This window comes from Panthera leo, chromosome C1 (assembly GCF_018350215.1).
Source record: "Panthera leo isolate Ple1 chromosome C1, P.leo_Ple1_pat1.1, whole genome shotgun sequence".
NCBI classification, from domain to species: domain Eukaryota; kingdom Metazoa; phylum Chordata; class Mammalia; order Carnivora; family Felidae; genus Panthera; species Panthera leo.
Window position 1 is genome coordinate 217603965 of NC_056686.1, and position 15540 is coordinate 217619504.

General features: G+C 64.3%; 1 protein-coding gene across 1 annotated transcript in view; it reads left to right on the forward strand.

Moving 5' to 3' along the window:
* Positions 1 to 15167, forward strand: part of ESPNL (espin like) — a 28064-nt gene extending 12897 nt beyond the window's left edge. The window contains 6 exon segments of the mRNA XM_042953518.1: positions 1904 to 2035; positions 8686 to 8797; positions 10009 to 10121; positions 10867 to 11061; positions 12599 to 13486; positions 13488 to 15167. Of these exon segments, the coding sequence (XP_042809452.1) occupies positions 1904 to 2035; positions 8686 to 8797; positions 10009 to 10121; positions 10867 to 11061; positions 12599 to 13486; positions 13488 to 14210 (2163 nt within the window). The 3' untranslated portion in view covers positions 14211 to 15167.
* The last annotated feature ends 373 nt before the right edge of the window (positions 15168 to 15540 follow it).

Consider the following 15540-nt stretch of genomic DNA (forward strand, 5'->3'; position numbering starts at 1 on the left):
TCCCAGCCATTATCCCTTCAGTGACTTGTGCACCCATTCTCTTTCTCATCTCTTTCTGGGATTATTATTACACATATTTTATTTATTTAAAAAATATTAAGGTTTATTTATTTATTTTGAGAGAGAGAGAGAGAGAGAGAGCAGGGGAAGGGCAGAGAGAGAGGGGGAGAGGATCCCAAGCAGGCTCCATGCCGTCAGCATGAAGGCCATTGCAGGGATCAAAGTCACAAACTTTGAGATCAGGACTTGAGCCAAAACCAAGAGTCAGACGCTCGACCAACTGAGCCACTCAGGTGCCCCACACATATTTTAGGCCTTCTTGTGTCTGCTGGTGTTTTTGTTCACATCTTTTTGTCTGTCTGTGCTGCGTCTGCCCAATTTTCTGTTTACTAATCCTACAGCTTTGATTTTTAACTTAGTTATTATTTCCATGTTCCTGACCTACTGATACTCATTTCTCAAATCTACCACGTCACTTTTCATAGTTTATAATTCCATGCCTACATTTTCAAGCTTGATTTTTATTCCTTTGAAATTAGGAAGCACAGTTGTGTTCTATCTATTGGGTTCCCAGGTCTTTGTGGGTCTATCTCCTTGCCGGTTGGATCTTCTAGTTCTGGTTCTGGTGTCTTATTTCTTTGTGCTCCTGATTTTGTCTGACTGTATGCTGGAACTTATATTTGAAAAATAATTCGTAGGAGTCATGTGAGGCCTTGGGTGATATCTTGCTTCCCTCTGCCTGTTGGACACACATGGGAATTGTAAGCCCAGGATCTCAGGCCACATTCCAGGCTCAAGGTTCCTTGGACCACCAAGTGATGGGAAGCAGAGGGCTGGTTGACTTCTGGTTTACCTCTTCTATGAGGGTCAAGCCCTCATCTTTGGAAGACTGTAAGCTTTGACTGGTCTCCCTAGTCCCACGAGGCTGCCAAAGATAACCGTTTCTCAGCGTGTCAGCGTGCTCTTAGGGCAAAAACAGTTCTTCTTCTTCTTTTTTTCATTTTTAAAGTTTACTTATTTGTTTTGAGAGAGAGAGTACAAGTGGAGGAGGGCCAGAGGGAGAGGGAGAGAGAGAGAATCCCAAGCAGGCTCCACACTGACAGCATGGAGCCCGGTGCAGGGCTCAAACTCATGCACCGTGAGATCATGACCTGAGCCAAAACAAGAGTCCATGCTTAACTGACTGAGCCCCCCCAGGTGCCCAGGGGCAAAGACAGCTCTGAGTGGTGGGTTCATCCCTCCGGATATTCCTTGGCTCCTGAGCCTGCCTGGTTCCTAGTTACCCACGTGATGCTTTAGGAAGGAGGCTTCTACATTTAGTCCATGTTTTACATTGTCCTTGGGAACTTGTTTCTCTGCTCCCTGATGGGATCCATCCGCCGCCTGTTCCGCTGCCGGCACAGCCACCTCGCAGAGTTGCAGACCTAAACCTCCGTCATTCTGGAATCACCCACCCCTGTTCACGAATCCGGCAGTAACCGGCCATCATTCCGTTTTCCTGTTTCTAAGCATGAGAATGATGCACACCTCTGAGCGCTGCTGTGGAAACGGACACCGGTTCCGCATTTAGAGCCCGGGGCACGGACTACGAGGGCAGGGCCGAGCCCCCATGCTGGCCGTACCGCCTGCTCACCGGCTGAGCCCTTGGCCAGTTCCTTACTGCGGGTGCCTCGGTTTCTGTCCGGGACAAGGGCGTGCTGCTGCCTGGTGGGGCGCGGGGGTTCAAGCCCTGTCCTTGCAGTGAATGGCGGCGGGGCCTTGGGCAAGTCCCTCGGCTGTCGGCGGCCTCGGTTTCCCACCTGTGAGGTGGGGCGGGCACGGCGCCCTCTCTCCGTCGCACCTGGTGAGCGCTGTGGGCGCAGGTGGGTAGCCCAGCGGTCGCTCGTGTGCCCCCTCCCTGCAGTGCTGCCAGACGCTGGTCTCCCACCACGTGGACCCCTCCCTGCGGGACAAAGATGGGTGCACGGCAGCCGACCTGGCCGACTACCACGGACACCGGGACTGCGCCCGCTTCCTGCAGGAGGCCGCCCGGCCGGTAAGCTCCACGGTCCCCGTCCGTCCCCGGGGGCCGGGGTGACGGGACTCCTGCCGCCCTGATGGCCGAGTTAGAGACAAAGCTCATTGCGGACGCCATGCTGTTCCCAGGAGAAGGGGTCTGGCCGCGACTGAGCCAGCGCTGCAAGTCAGCTGGCCGGGGGCCAGGGCCGGGGCCGGGCAGCCACAAGGGCTGTGACAGGGCCGTGACGGAGCCGTGACAGGGCTGTGGCAGGGGCCGTGATGGGCCATGGCAGGGATCATGGCAGGGGCCGCGAGAGAGGTTGGGACTGGGACTGTGACTGGGGCTGTGACCGGAGCTGTGAGAAGGACCATGACTGGGGTCACGACAGGGCTGTGACTGGGGCCGTGACAGGAGCCGTGATAAAGGCCATGACAGGGCTGTGACAGGGGCCATGACTGGGGCTCCCACCGGGGCTGTGACGGGTCGGGGCAGGGGCCAGGGCTATGGCCGAGACCAGGGCTGGGCTTGTGGCTGGACCTTGGCCGGGACTCCTGTGGGGTGACGTTGTCAGACTGAGGATACCCTGGGGGCAGGAGCAGGGCCCTGGGTCCTTGGTGAGGTGCCAGCCCCGTGGCCATCCTGAAGGCAGAAGGCAGCAGGTTCCAGCCCCGTGCCCCCATCTCGGCGTGGCCCTCGTGGCTCCACACCCCACCGAGCCATTTCCCCATCCGTGGGACAAGGATCCCACGCATCCTGCTGGGCCAGCCCCCGCACACGGCAGGCCACCTCAAGTGCGCCTGAATGAAGAGTGGGTGGGGCCGGGCACACAGGTGGCTTGGAGTCAGTGGTGTGGTCCGCATGGAGCCTGGTACCCCGGGTCCCTCCCGCCCATCCCTCCCCCCTTCCAGGCCCAAGGCAGTTGCTCTAACAGATTAGTTCCCACCTGCTACAGCTCTTGCCGCTTTGCTTTAGTGGCCACCCTTTCGGAAGGTGTCCCTGGGGCCACCTGGCCCCCTTTCCAGGTGAGAGCCTGAGGTCCACCGGGAAGCTGCCCCCCGCCCCCCAAAGCCAGGTCTCACTGTGGCACTGCTGCCGTGCCTCTTTTTCCCTCAGGAGCATCCAGGACCAACGGAGGCAGAGCTGCAGGCCTCCCTGGCCCTGGGCCTGTGGGACAGTCCTCACCCGGCCCCTGCCAGGAGCCTCTTGTCACTGCCACCTGAAACCCACACCCAGGCTCGCTGCAGTTCGGGGCAGCTCGGGTGCCCTGGGGCACATGTCAGTGCCCTGCTGTTGTGGTTTGAGAAACGAGAACTTACTGCTTGAAGTAATTTATTTGCGGAATGATGTACGTATGTTGCCTTTGGGCTCGGGTTCGAGGAGTTGGTCGGGCTCGGCAGGTTCCCGGTGTGGTGGGCGGAGCTTCCCAGGCCACAAGCCAGGAGTGTCCCGGCCCTCGGGGACCCTCGCAGCCCCTGCGTGGTCCCTGTGTGGTTCCTGGGGCCAACCTGGAAGGTGAGATCAGGAGGTGGGGTGGGCGCTGCTCGGCTGCCGGGGAGCAGGTCCCGCCTGGCCTCAGGGTGGGGTCCCCGGCCCGTCCCCAGCCTGTCGGGGCAGCGACCCTGACCTCCGCTTTCCATCCCCAGGTGCCAGCACACCTGCCAGAACCCCCTGGCCTCTTTGCCCAGCTCTTTTGGGGGCCGGGGGTTCTGCGGTCTCCCGACTCCCCGGGCCGTGGAGAACCGGCCCGTCCCAAGCTGCTGGGGGGTTTTGCTGCCCTGGCCGTCTCCCAGGTATCACCATAGGATTCGAGACAGAATTCTGGTCTCTGCGGGCTCCCCCAACCAGTCTGGGCCGACCGTGTGGCCCCCCCGCCCCGGGCTCACTGCTGTGTCTGCAGGGAGCTGGGGGAGCCCGTGTGGGACTCGGGGGGACCAGAGCCTCCCTTCTGCCTCGCTGAGCGCCCAGGGCAGCAGGCCAGTCCCTCGCCTGTGGCTGGCATGTCCCCCTTCCCAGGCCGCCTGCCTCGCGCTCGCAGGCTTGGCCCCACGGGAGGGCGGGGCGTCAGCTGTGGGCCCCGGGGCCCGGGAGTGGGGGCTGTGCGCCTAATGCAATATTGATGGAAACGCAATATCCACAGGTGGCCGTGCCGGCCTCGTCCTGTGCTGGGCTCAGGAGAGGCCAAAGCTGTCATCTTCCGCACCACAGGACAGCCTGCGCTGGCCCCGGGGAGGTCGTGGGTCTCCAGAGACGTGGCCCGGGGGACAAGACCGGGCTGCTGGTGGCGAGGCAGGCCCTGCCCACAGCTCAGGGAGGCCAGGCCCCACCTCAGCCTGGGCCAGGTCTGTCCGCCCCCCTGGCTCTCAGGCACCGCTCTGCACAGTGAGGGGTTGGGCCTCTCTGACCTGGGTGGGGCAGGGGCTCCAGGGGCGGCAGCTGCGGGGCCGGGTGTGAGTGAAGTCCTGGTCAGGTGGTGGCACTGATGAACAGCGGCCTCAGGTGTCGAGCACGGCCCTCCAGGAGGGGAGGGGCGAGCCCCCTAGCACCTTCCAGAGCATCCGGACTGTCCTGTTCACCCCTAGGCCTGTACTCCCTCCCTCCGGGGTTGGGGTGGCTCCTTCTGGCTGGGTAGTAGCACTGGCGAGTTCTGAGCATCTCCGAGCCTCAGTTTTCCCATCTGTAAAACAGGGTTGAAGAGCCCTGTGAAGGCAGAGGAGATGCACAGTGGGGGCTAAGTCCCTCCCCTAGGTCCAGAAGGACTCTAGGACCCTCTCCTTTCGGCTGAGGAAACTGAGGCCCAGAGAGGGCAAGGGACTCCCTCGGACAGCCTCCTCTCCAGGGAGAGGTGGGGCCTGGCTGTGCGGCCAGTAACTGAATCTCAGCCATGGTGACCGGTGTCCGGCACCCATCTGTGGGTCATGATTTTCTCCGCCCGGGTGGCATTACAGGCCAGTAACCCTGCTCGCCACAGCTGTCCTCTATGTATAATGCATGGCGGGCACAGCATTGCTCAAATCTCACCGAAAACAGGAAAAGACAGCAGGCCGCAGGAAGGGCGCCAGCCCAGGCCCAGATGTCTGCCGGCCTCCGGCCAGTTGCCCCGTTCGGGGGCAGTGGTGTCCTGCCCGGTATCCGTGCTCCTTCGGCTCCGGGCAGCTTCGCTTAGTCAGGATGCCGGTTTTCCCGCCACCTGGGAAGCTGCACAGCGGACCCGGTTAGAACTCCGGGTGAGCGCCTCTCCAGGGTAACCACGGGGATCAGGTCCGAGCCCTACCGGTGCCGGGTCCTGCCAGGCGCCCCCCGTAACCCCTCATCTTCCTGACTTACAGGCGAGGAAACCGAGGCCCGGGGAGTGGCTCCCCAGCGCTTCTCATTGGTGAGGGTTAGAGCAGGATTCAGCCCCGAGGTCTCCCAGGCTGTAGGTGCCACTCTGGGGCCCAAGTCCATTTCCCTGGGCCTCAAACCAACTGCCGGCCTCTTTCGTCTCCCCCTGCCTGAGAGGCCAGTGTGGCCCGAGCTGAGTCCGCAGTCCTCCAGGGGGTGGGGAGATTTGTGCCCCCCACCCCTGAGAGCAGAGGGGCCGAGGGCTCCCAGGCAGGGGCAGGAAGCAGGGGGAGTCCTGGCGGGGCAGGGGCCCGGGCAGCAGGGGGACCCTGTGGTGCGGGCGCCCCCGGGGCTCAGCCGTCCTCCGTCAGACCACAGGGCCAGGCTCTCTAGCTGTGCCACAGGGTCTGGGGTCTGACTCAACCCTGCTTGAAGGTCGTGAGCCAGCAAACGTCTGTGTCGTGGATGCTGGAAGACGGCACAAGGGTCCCGGGTCCAATGCACGTTGCAGAGAGCAAGCATCATGTTTTATTGGGTCCCGGCGTGATGTGATATGGGCCCAGATGGCTACTGGGCACACAGGAGGTGGGGGAGGGATGGTGGAGCCTGGGGGACCCCCATTTTATTTGGGAGCAACAAGGTTCCTCTGGGTCTGTCCCTAGAAATGCAGCCAGAACTTGCATCCGTGGAAGGAGTGCGAGAGACCCAGCTGGCGCCAGCCCCCCCACCCCGCCCCCCGAGGGCCACCCATCTGCCTCCTCCTCTACTGCTGATGCCCCTGGACCAAAGGAGCAGTGATCCGAGGGCCTCCCGGAGCAAGGACTAGGGGCTCAAATAAGATTCTGATCCCAGCTCTCCCGCATCCCAGCTCTGGGGCCTTGAGGAAGCCCCTTGCCCTCTCTGATCCTGTCTCCCCGTCTGCTCCCCGGGGGGCTGTGGGAGAGGGGTTCTGTACCAGAGGATCCCTCTGTCTGACCCAGGGATCTCAGTCCCGCCCGCATCCCCGGACGGTCTGCTCCCCTGCACCGTGGAGGGTTAAGGTGCATGGTAAGGGATCCCACAGCCACCCCAAGCCCGCCTGGCCACCCGATACCTCCGCCTTCAAATATTAATGCCACACCTCCTGCTCTCCCCGGGGCGGCAGCTGCTACAGGTCCTGACAGCCCAGGACGGCTGCAGCTGCCCGTGCACAGCCCGGCCCGTCTCTGCGGGTCCTCCCGGGCCGGGGGGCCGGCGGACGCACCCCAGCCCACCGGGGCTCCCGGGATCTCCACACGGATTCCCGCGAGGACTGAGGTGTGAGGTGCGTGGTGGCCGGGCAGACGGGGTTTCAGGCTGTGTCCCTTTCCAGTGGCCACAGTGGGCCGCGGGGCCTGGACAGGAGAGCGATGGAGCGTCTGGAGACACTCGGGTGCGGCTCAGGGGTTCTCCTGAGGGCACCGCAGAGCTGAGGTCAGTCAGTGCCTCCTCGCAGGGAGGTGGGATCAGGATGTGAGCAAGGGGACACTCAGAGTGACCCAGGGGTTTGTCCAGCAGGACCAGCTGTATCACATGCAGGGCCAGCGCACGACGAATTTGGGGCTGCTTATTCAAAAATGATTAAGAAATTTATTTTTTTATTTAAACAAAATTCTTAACATTTATTTTTGAGAGACAGAGAATGAGCAGGGGCGGGGCGCAGATAGAGAGGGAGACACAGAATCCGAAGCAGGCTCCAGGCTCCGAGCTGTCGGCACAGAGCCCGAGGTGGGGCTCGAACCCATAGACCGTGAGATCATGACTGCAGCCGAAGTTGGACACTCAGCCGAATGAGCCCCCCAGGGCCCCCAAAATGATTAAGGATTTTAAGACAGAGACAGCAGAGCATCAAACAGCGCTGCAACATGGGCCACACCCTCCAGACACGGGTCCCGGCCACAGGCCACACATCCCACGTGGGGCTGTTTTGAACCATGTCCTCTGTCCTGCTCGGGGCTCTCTGCAGCCCCAACCCGGAGGCGTGTCCAGCCTCCGCTGCCCGCGGAAGGAGGGGTGAGGAACTCCAGTCTGACGGCCAGGGTGGGGTGCTGAGGGGGGTGCGGCTGTGGTCCAACTGGCTGGAGACGTGAGCCGGGGCAATCAGGTGTCAGAAGGGCCTCCGTGACGCGGCCCGGGGCCCCGAGGTCTGCCGTCCAAGAGACGGCGTCGGCCGGACTTCACCTTTCATCTTTAAACCAAAAAGTGATTTCTCTGCTGCCGAAGGAAGGACACGCAGGGGGCAAGGAGGTGAGCACTGTCCCCGTGCTGGCACCCCTGTGCTGTTAGAGTGGCCTGCACGCCCCGTGTCTCCTGCTGGCTAGTCAGCTGGCCCAGAAGTCTTGGCTTCCGTCAGTCGGTCCCAAAAGCTGAGGCTGCTCAGGGCTGAGCTGGGGAGAGAGCTCCAGGTCAAAGGCTCTTCCTGGCTGCCACCTGTCAGTGCTGGGGGCGGGGGAGGTGGCCAGAGGCAGGTCTGTGCCTTGCCCTGGACATGGGGCAGGCTATGGGGGTGAGTTTGGGGTGCCCCTGCAGTGCCGGGCCTGGGTTTCCCCAACCACCAAGCTCCCTGGGACTGAACTCGGTGATCTCTGTTTCCAAGTGGCCTTGGGGAGGGGGTGGCCTGGGCACTACACCACTGCTCCGAGGTGAGGCCACAGCCCCACAGCCCCTGCTTGTGGCTCTGAGAAGTGTTCTAAATGCCTCGCGGTTTCCCTCTGTGCCCGTTGGCGGGGACTCTGCTCTCCTATCAGAGGGGGGTGCCCTCGAGGCACTTCGTCTCAGCACGGAAGTCCGGGACGGTCAGGGAGGGGGGTTGCGTGTACATGAGCGTGTATGTGGGGGCGCGCATATATATGTGTACATGCGTGTGTGCGTGCGCGTGTATACACACGCATGTGTGAGTGTGTGCACAAGTGCACGGGTGCAGGTGTGTGCACGCATGTCTCATAAGGCCAGAGAGAGGTAAGCACAGGCTGGACACCTGGCCCTGACCCAGCCCCCGGAGCTGCCGCGTTAAGCTGGTTCCAGAGAAAGGCTGAGCCAGGCCTTTAGATGGGGGGGGCTCACCTGCCGGTGGTGGTGGCCACATGCGGGGGCACGGTGAGTGACGGCACTGAGACAAGTACATGGGGAGCGCGAGGAGTCCTGGTCACCAGGCATGGAGGGGTGGGCAGACACGGGAGGACAGAACCTCACTCCTGCGCACTTCACCCTCTCCAAGCCCTCCTCCCCCGCCAGGGACACTGGGCCACGGCCAGCCTGCCGGATGCCCCCTCCACCCCACCAGTCACGCGGCGCCCAAGCCGGGCTCACGGGGGCCTCCTGCTGACCAGGTCCGTGTCCACCCCCAGGTGCCCCTCCTGATGACGCCGCCGCCACCACCGTTTCCCCCTCCTCCACTGTCAGCTGCCAGGCGCGCCCCGGAGGATGGAATGAGGGGCTCGGGTTTCAGGAGCCCCACCTGTGAGTACACGTCTCCAGGGGAGACTGGCCTGGACCATAGGCGCGGGGAGTGGGCGTTGCTGGCCCCGCCTCTGAGGTCCTTTGATGGGGGGTGCTGGGAGAGCAGTGGACTCCAGGCAGCCGGGCCCACAAGAGCTTCAGGACACGGTTGGGGTCATCCCTCCCACCACCCAGCCCCCAGCTTCTCCCAAATTTCCATTACTGTCTGGGTTGCTTCTTTAAAGGGAGGATCAACATTTTCCATAAAGGACACTTACAATTAACTGGCCCTCTGCGCAGCCCTCCGGGGTCCCTCTGTGAGCTCTGAGCCCCCAGGGCCTGGACGTCCTGCCTGTGTGACCTTGGGCAGCCTCATTCCCTCCCTGGGCCTTGGCTTGTCCAGAGAGAGGTAAATCTCAAAGGTCAGGTCACCGGGGCCCAGGCCGCTTCTGGATCTGCTGCTGTTGGTTGGAGCCCCCGGCAGGTGGGATGTCCACGGACTGGCAGGGAATTAGGGCCGTTCTACCAAAAATTGAAACGGAGGGGCGCCTGGGTAGCTCAGTCGGTTAAGCGCCTGGCTTCAGCTCAGGTCACGACCTCACAGTCTGTGGGTTCCAGCCTCGTGTCGGTCTCTGTGCTGACAGCTCAGAGCCTGGAGCCTGCTTCGGACATGTGTCTCCCTCTCTGCCTCTCCTCTGCTCATGCTCTCTCTCTCTCTCTCTCAAAAATAAATATACATTAAAAAAAATTGAAACGGAACACGAAAAATCTCAGCAGGCCCCACATTTGTGAGGGTTAGCACCATTTCGTGGAGTGGGTTGTGGTTATACAGTCCCACAGAGGAGTGTGTGCGTGTGTGTGCGTGTGTGTGCGTGTGTGGTGCAGGACCTGTTTCTCGCTCAGGGTGTGGCCCTGGTGTGCGTGTTGGCATGCTTTGGGAGGGGCTGCCTTAGGTCCCCAGACCACCCTGTGCCCTCCCCCGCTCCTTCCAGGGGCGGGTGAGGGGCTAAAATGCAGGTTCTCCAACTGGCCAGGCTTGGAAAGCCCCACAGGCGCCCGCAGAGGTCCAGCACCCCGGGTCCCCGGGCGCTTTGTTGGGGGCTGGCTGCAACTTTGGCTGCAAGTCTAGGAGTCCTTCAGGAATACCAGCTCTGCCCTAGATCCAGGGTTCTCTACCCCCCACCCCTGCCTTCTCGGGAAGCCCCTTGACTCTGCTTCCCTTCCCCCCGCAGTAGAGTCTCCCAGCCCAGCCTGGCCTGACCAGCATGACCCACCTCTGCCGAGGGAGCAGATAACCTGCGCGGCGCCCCCAAGGGTCACCACCGACACCACCGCCGTCCCCGCGGTACGCCTCCTGCCTCCTTGTCCCTCTCCCAAGGCCCCCCAGCCAACCCCCCAAGCTCACCTGGCCTCTCATCAGTATTCTGTGTGGCCCAGCCAGGTCACTTCCGGGGCAGAGATGCAGTTGTCCATGGGGGGGGGGGGGGTGGGCCTGGAGTCTACTGCCCTCCTCCTCAGGGGCTCCCACCCAGCCCAGGACCCACTGGAGGAGGCCAGCTCCTCTCTCTCCTTTTTTTATCTGGGCCTGAGGCCTTTATAAATCCAACCCACCCCTTCCTTGAAAGGGTGCCAGGAACTCTCAGCCCCTGAGATGTCCGGTGCAAGTTTGGGAAATGCTGCATGGTGCTGTCCCTCTTGGAGAGTTATAGGGCACACAGCATTTTAAAGGCTCTGACAAGTCCTGCAGTTCAGAGTTGGCCACCAGACTTTCCCTATGTAACTGCTCTCCAAATGAGTTTGCCCATCCACATGGCAACCTCTTCTGCCATATATAGAACAAGGGAAGAATCTCGGGGTTGCTTCTGTCAGTCAGAGATCGCCCCACTCACATACCTGGATCCCACAGAACACCAGGGGTCCCTGCCCTCAGAAGCCAACGCTTACCAGGCTGGGTCTCCCCACCCTTCTCTGGCCTGTCCCCACCCCCTCCTCCCTGGGCCTTGCTCACCCCATGTGGCCCTCCCCACCGGTCCCGGGGCAGGGGGGGAGGTCCCCTCAGGGACTTGAGTGACCCACCCGAGTCTGCACAGGGAGAGGAGATGGCGGCGGGGGACGCCCCAGACTGCCTGGCCACGCTGCACCTGGACAGGCTACCCTCGGGCGACCTCGATTGGCTGGTGCCCACGCAGGACGAGCGCGGCCGACCCATCCCAGAGTGGAAGCGGCAGGTGATGGTGCGGAAGCTGCAAGCCCGCCTGGGCGCAGACCCCGAATCCCAGGCCCAGGTGGGGCCCGGTGGGGCAGGGCGGGGCGTGAGAGTGGGCGGGGCGGGGCAGGGGGCGGGGACCTGCCGGAGAGGGGTGGGGAGGGGCGGGGCCAAGGGGTAGAGAGTGGAGGCGGGGCAGAAGGCTCTGTCCTGGCAGGTGGACGGGGAAGGTGCGGGGCCTGAGCCCACACCTCGACCGGGCGCCCCACTGCGTGCCCCTCTGTGGCCCCAGCTTCCTCCTCTGCCAGACGATGAAGTTGAACCAGATCAGGGAGCTGGGAACTTCTTCACCTGGTTAGAGGTGTTATTTCCACGTGTTGTTTTATGTAACCATTTTTATCCCACCTCTACCTCGTGTCAGGCCGTGTTCTAGGCAGTGAGGGAGACCAGCCCTGCGCTCCCAGCCCTCACGTTCCAGCAGGGAAGACAGGGTGATTGGGCACCGCATGGGGTGGGGGGGGGGGGCAGGGAGGGTGATTCCAGGTGTCATGGAGAGAAGAAGCAGAGCAGGGGGAAGGGGAGTGACGATTCCATACGGGTGCTCAGGGGCAGCCTGTCTGGGGAGGTGGCCTTGAGCAGGGGCCAGAAAGAAAGGAGAGAGGAGCCCTGCGAGAATTTGGGACAAGTGATTCTAAGCAGAGAGAAAATAAGTGCAAAGGTCCTGAGGCATGAGTGGGCAGCCCAAGGACCAGGAGGAGGCTGGTCCCTCTGAGTGCAGTGAATGAGGCGTGACGGACAGAGGTGAGGTCAGAGAGGGACCGGGCAGGCGGATGTTACAGGACTGCTCAGTGTCAGGCCTTTGGGGAGCCTTTGGGAATCTGAGCCGAGTAGCGAGCTCCCCCTAGCTGTCGTGTGCACAGTAGCTCCAGTCTTAACCCTGGAGGGATCCGGTTTTGTCGGCTTCGTCCGGCGCAGGCTCTGCTCCGTGCTCTGGGCCCGCTGGGCCCGGCAATCAGAACTTAGTCGTGCAGAGCACTGCCCGGGACCAGACATCCCCAGGCCTCTGGGCAAAAGCAGGTGGTGGTTCAGGCCCCTCACCTGTGAAATGGGGCTCCTCCCCCAGGGGGTCCTGAGCTGTAATCGGGCTGGCACAGAGCCCAGAGGGGGCCAGCTCGGGGTCCCTGTCCCACAGGCCGTGAGCACCAGGGGGAGGGGAGGGCAGCCAGCAGGAGAGCCCAGAGCAGAGACCCAGAAGCAGCCACCGAACTGCAGAAGGCTCTGGAGCTTGGCGGGAGGGGCGGGGAGGGGTCTGAGGAGAGAGAGCCTTCGGATTAAACGCTGAGGAGATGAGATTAGGATGTGGGCGTGGCAGAGCAGAGCAGAGGTACCCCGTTCTGAGGGCAAAGACGGGGCGCCCAGAGTGCCCCGAGCCTCAGACTCGGGACTGGGGCCGGCCAGCCTCCCGGTTTATTCTCTAAGTCCGGCCGAGGGCCCGCTGGAGTTGAGGGGCCGGGCCGGGGTCCGTGGCAGCACCGGGGGCCAGCCCACCCTCGGGGGCAACGTGCCCTCTGCCGGCTGGGCGCGGGGCGCTGCTGACCCGGCCTCCCCGCCTCCAGGGCGACAGCGGGAGCGAGGGCCCCGCGGAGCCGGCGGCCTGGCGGTACTCGCAGACGCACCAGGCCATCCTGGGCCCCTTTGGGGAGCTGCTGACGGAGGACGACCTGGTCTACCTGGAGAAGCAGATCGCCGACCTGCAGCTGCGCCGCCGCTGCCAGGAGTACGAGAGCGAGCTGGGCCGCCTGGCGGCCGAGCTGCAGGCCTTGCTGCCCGCGCCCCTGGTCAGCATCACCGTCCACAGCCGCTTCCTGCCCCGGGCGCCCGGCCCCGAGGGTGAGGAGGCTCCCGCCCCCGCGGCGGAGCCCAGGGGCCCCTCGGGGGCCTCGGAGGCGGGGCGCGGCGAGCAGCCCCTGCCCTTCTGGTGCAGCCACGTCGCCCGGCTGGTGCGCAGCATGTCCCTGCTGCTGAAGGGCGTGAACGGGCTGGTGCAGGGCGAGGGGAGGCCCCCGCGGGAGACCCACGCGGAGGCCCCCGCCGGCCCCCCCAGAAGCGAGGCGCAGCGCGAGATCCAGCAGTGCGGCGTGTCCGTGCGATCGCTGCGCGGCAACTTCGAGTCCGCTCCGGGCCCGTCCTGCGCCCCAAACCCGGGCCCCTGGGGGCCGGGGGCCCCGGCCGGGCGGTGCCCGAGAGGCTGCTGGCCCGCAGCCCCGCAGCCCCACAGCAGCCCCGCGGGAGGGGCGCCCGCGCCGGGGGACGCGGAGGAGGCCAGCGACTCGGGCATCGGCCGCGAGGAGGCCCCGTCGGAGGCGGGGGCCGCGCCCGGCGCCCACCTGGCCAGCCTTCGCAAGGAGCGCATCGTGACGCTCTTCCTGAGCCACTGGAAGAAGTCGGCCGACGCGCCGGCCCTCAAGGCCGCGGCCTGCGGGACCCTGGAGGCCCGCCGCGCCGCGGCGCCGCCCGCTCGGGAGGCGGCGGGGGGCCCTGGGCCGCCGCCCCCCGCCGCCCCCGCCGCCCAGCGAGGGCCCCCGGCTCGGCCACCTGTGGCAGCAGCGCCACGTCATCGCCCACCTGCTGGGCAACTGGAAGGCCATCATGGCACACGTGCCGGCCCGGCAGCTGCGGCGGCTGAGCCGGCGGCCCCGTGGGCCGCTGTCCCCCGAGCAGTTCCTGCCCCACGTGGACGGGGCGCCCGTGCCCTACGGCGGCCTCACGCTGGACCTCTTCATGCTGGGCTACTTCCGGCTCCTGGAGTGCGAGCTGCCGGCCGAGGAGCGCAAGATGCGCCACCTGCTGTGTTTCGAGGTCTTCGAGCACCTGGGCGCCCACGGCTGGGACGCGGTGCGCGCCTTCCACAAGGCCGTGACGGACGAGGTGGCCGCCGGCCGCCGCGCCTGGACCGACGGCTTCGAGGACATCAAAGCCCGCTTCTTCGGCTCCAGCCGAGGTCCCGCCTGGGACGCGGAGCCCGGCCGCAAGTCGGGGCTGACGCCCCTGGGGCCCCTGCCCCCCGCCGCCGCCCCCAGCAGCAGCAGCGCCGAGCCCCCCGCGCAGAGGCCGGGGTCCGGCTGCCAGCGGGGCAGCTTCAACAGCGAGGACATCTGTGGCTACATCGACCGCAGTTTCGCCTTCTGGAAGGAGAAAGAAGCCGAGATGTTCAGCTTTGGAGAGTGAGACCGGCCCGCAGCCTGCCTCTGGGAGTGGGGCGTGGGAAGGGGTTCTGGCTCTCCCTGCTCGTTCCTTTGCCCCCCACCTGGTGGCCGGGTGGGCCCCGAGGCCGGGCTGGCCGACACTCGACAGGACACTCACTCGGTGTGCCGATGGCCGTGTCCAGTCCCACCCCTGCCGGGTTCCACCCCCGCTATGCGACTCAGTTTCAGTTTCAGTTTCAGAACCCTCACCAGGGACTGAGGAGCCCTCTCTGCCTCCCAGCCGGCCCTGAGGTTAGAGGCCTTGCCCTCCAGCCCCAGGCCGTCTGCCCCGGTGTCCTCCGGGCCCCTGGGATGCTGGCCCGGGTTTCCCCGCGGGCTCTCCTTCCAGGGCCGAGTCGCCTGCTGTCACGCCCCTCCGCATCTCCAGCACCGGTGGCTCCGGCCACGTCCACAGCCTTTCTCTGCCTCCTGCCGACCTTGGGCCATGCCTTTTCACCTCCCCAGGCCTCTGTCTCCGTCCGTGAGGTGACAGAGCTGGGGGCTGGAGAGAACGGGATTCGATGGGCCAGCGGGTTTCCCGTCAGGCCTTCCCGAATTCTCTGGGTCAGAGACAAGGCCCACGCCGGTCAGTACGGCCCCACTGACAGACTCGTGTTCTGCTGCTGTGCCCTGCTCCCCCCGGGGCGCTCCAGAGGACCCGGGCCCCGAAAGGAAGCCTCCCTTGGGCCTCCTGTCCTCTCCTCCAGCTGACCGGCCGCCCTGGCCACACGGCCCAAGGCAGCGGCAGGGCCCCCCCTGCAGGCTCGGGGGAGCAGGGACATAAGGAATTTTTCACAGAGAACCAGTGTCTGAAGGGGACTCTGGGCACAGGAGGCTGGCACCCCACCCTCAGATGTGCGCTGTTAGATCAGAGAACATACAGATGGAAGGTTCCGAGGCACAGCCACTTCCTGTGTGCCCCCCCCTCCCCCGCCCCGTGTCACCCGCACCCTTCACCCTCAGAGGACAGCCCAGGTGCTGCAGGGTGTTGAGCGAACATGGCACCAGGGGCTCTAGGGACAAGCCCCGAATGGCTGGCCACGGATGTGACTTGGCCCCCGGAGGGTGGCCTGCACCCAGGCCACGGGCCCGAGGAGGGCTGGCCCAGAGCGAAGGGGGCTTGGGGGGAGGCGCACAGGACAGTTGTGCCTGCCCCAGCAGGCAGTGTGTGTGTGTGTGTGGGGGGGGGAGGTTTCTAGAACCTTCCTCTGGGAACCGCCTCCTGCAGTCACACCTCCTGGGACAGAGGTCCCCTGCAGGGTCCTCACCTGCCTGCGGAAGCTGGTGGGTGGCAGGCTCACTGCTGGATGGAA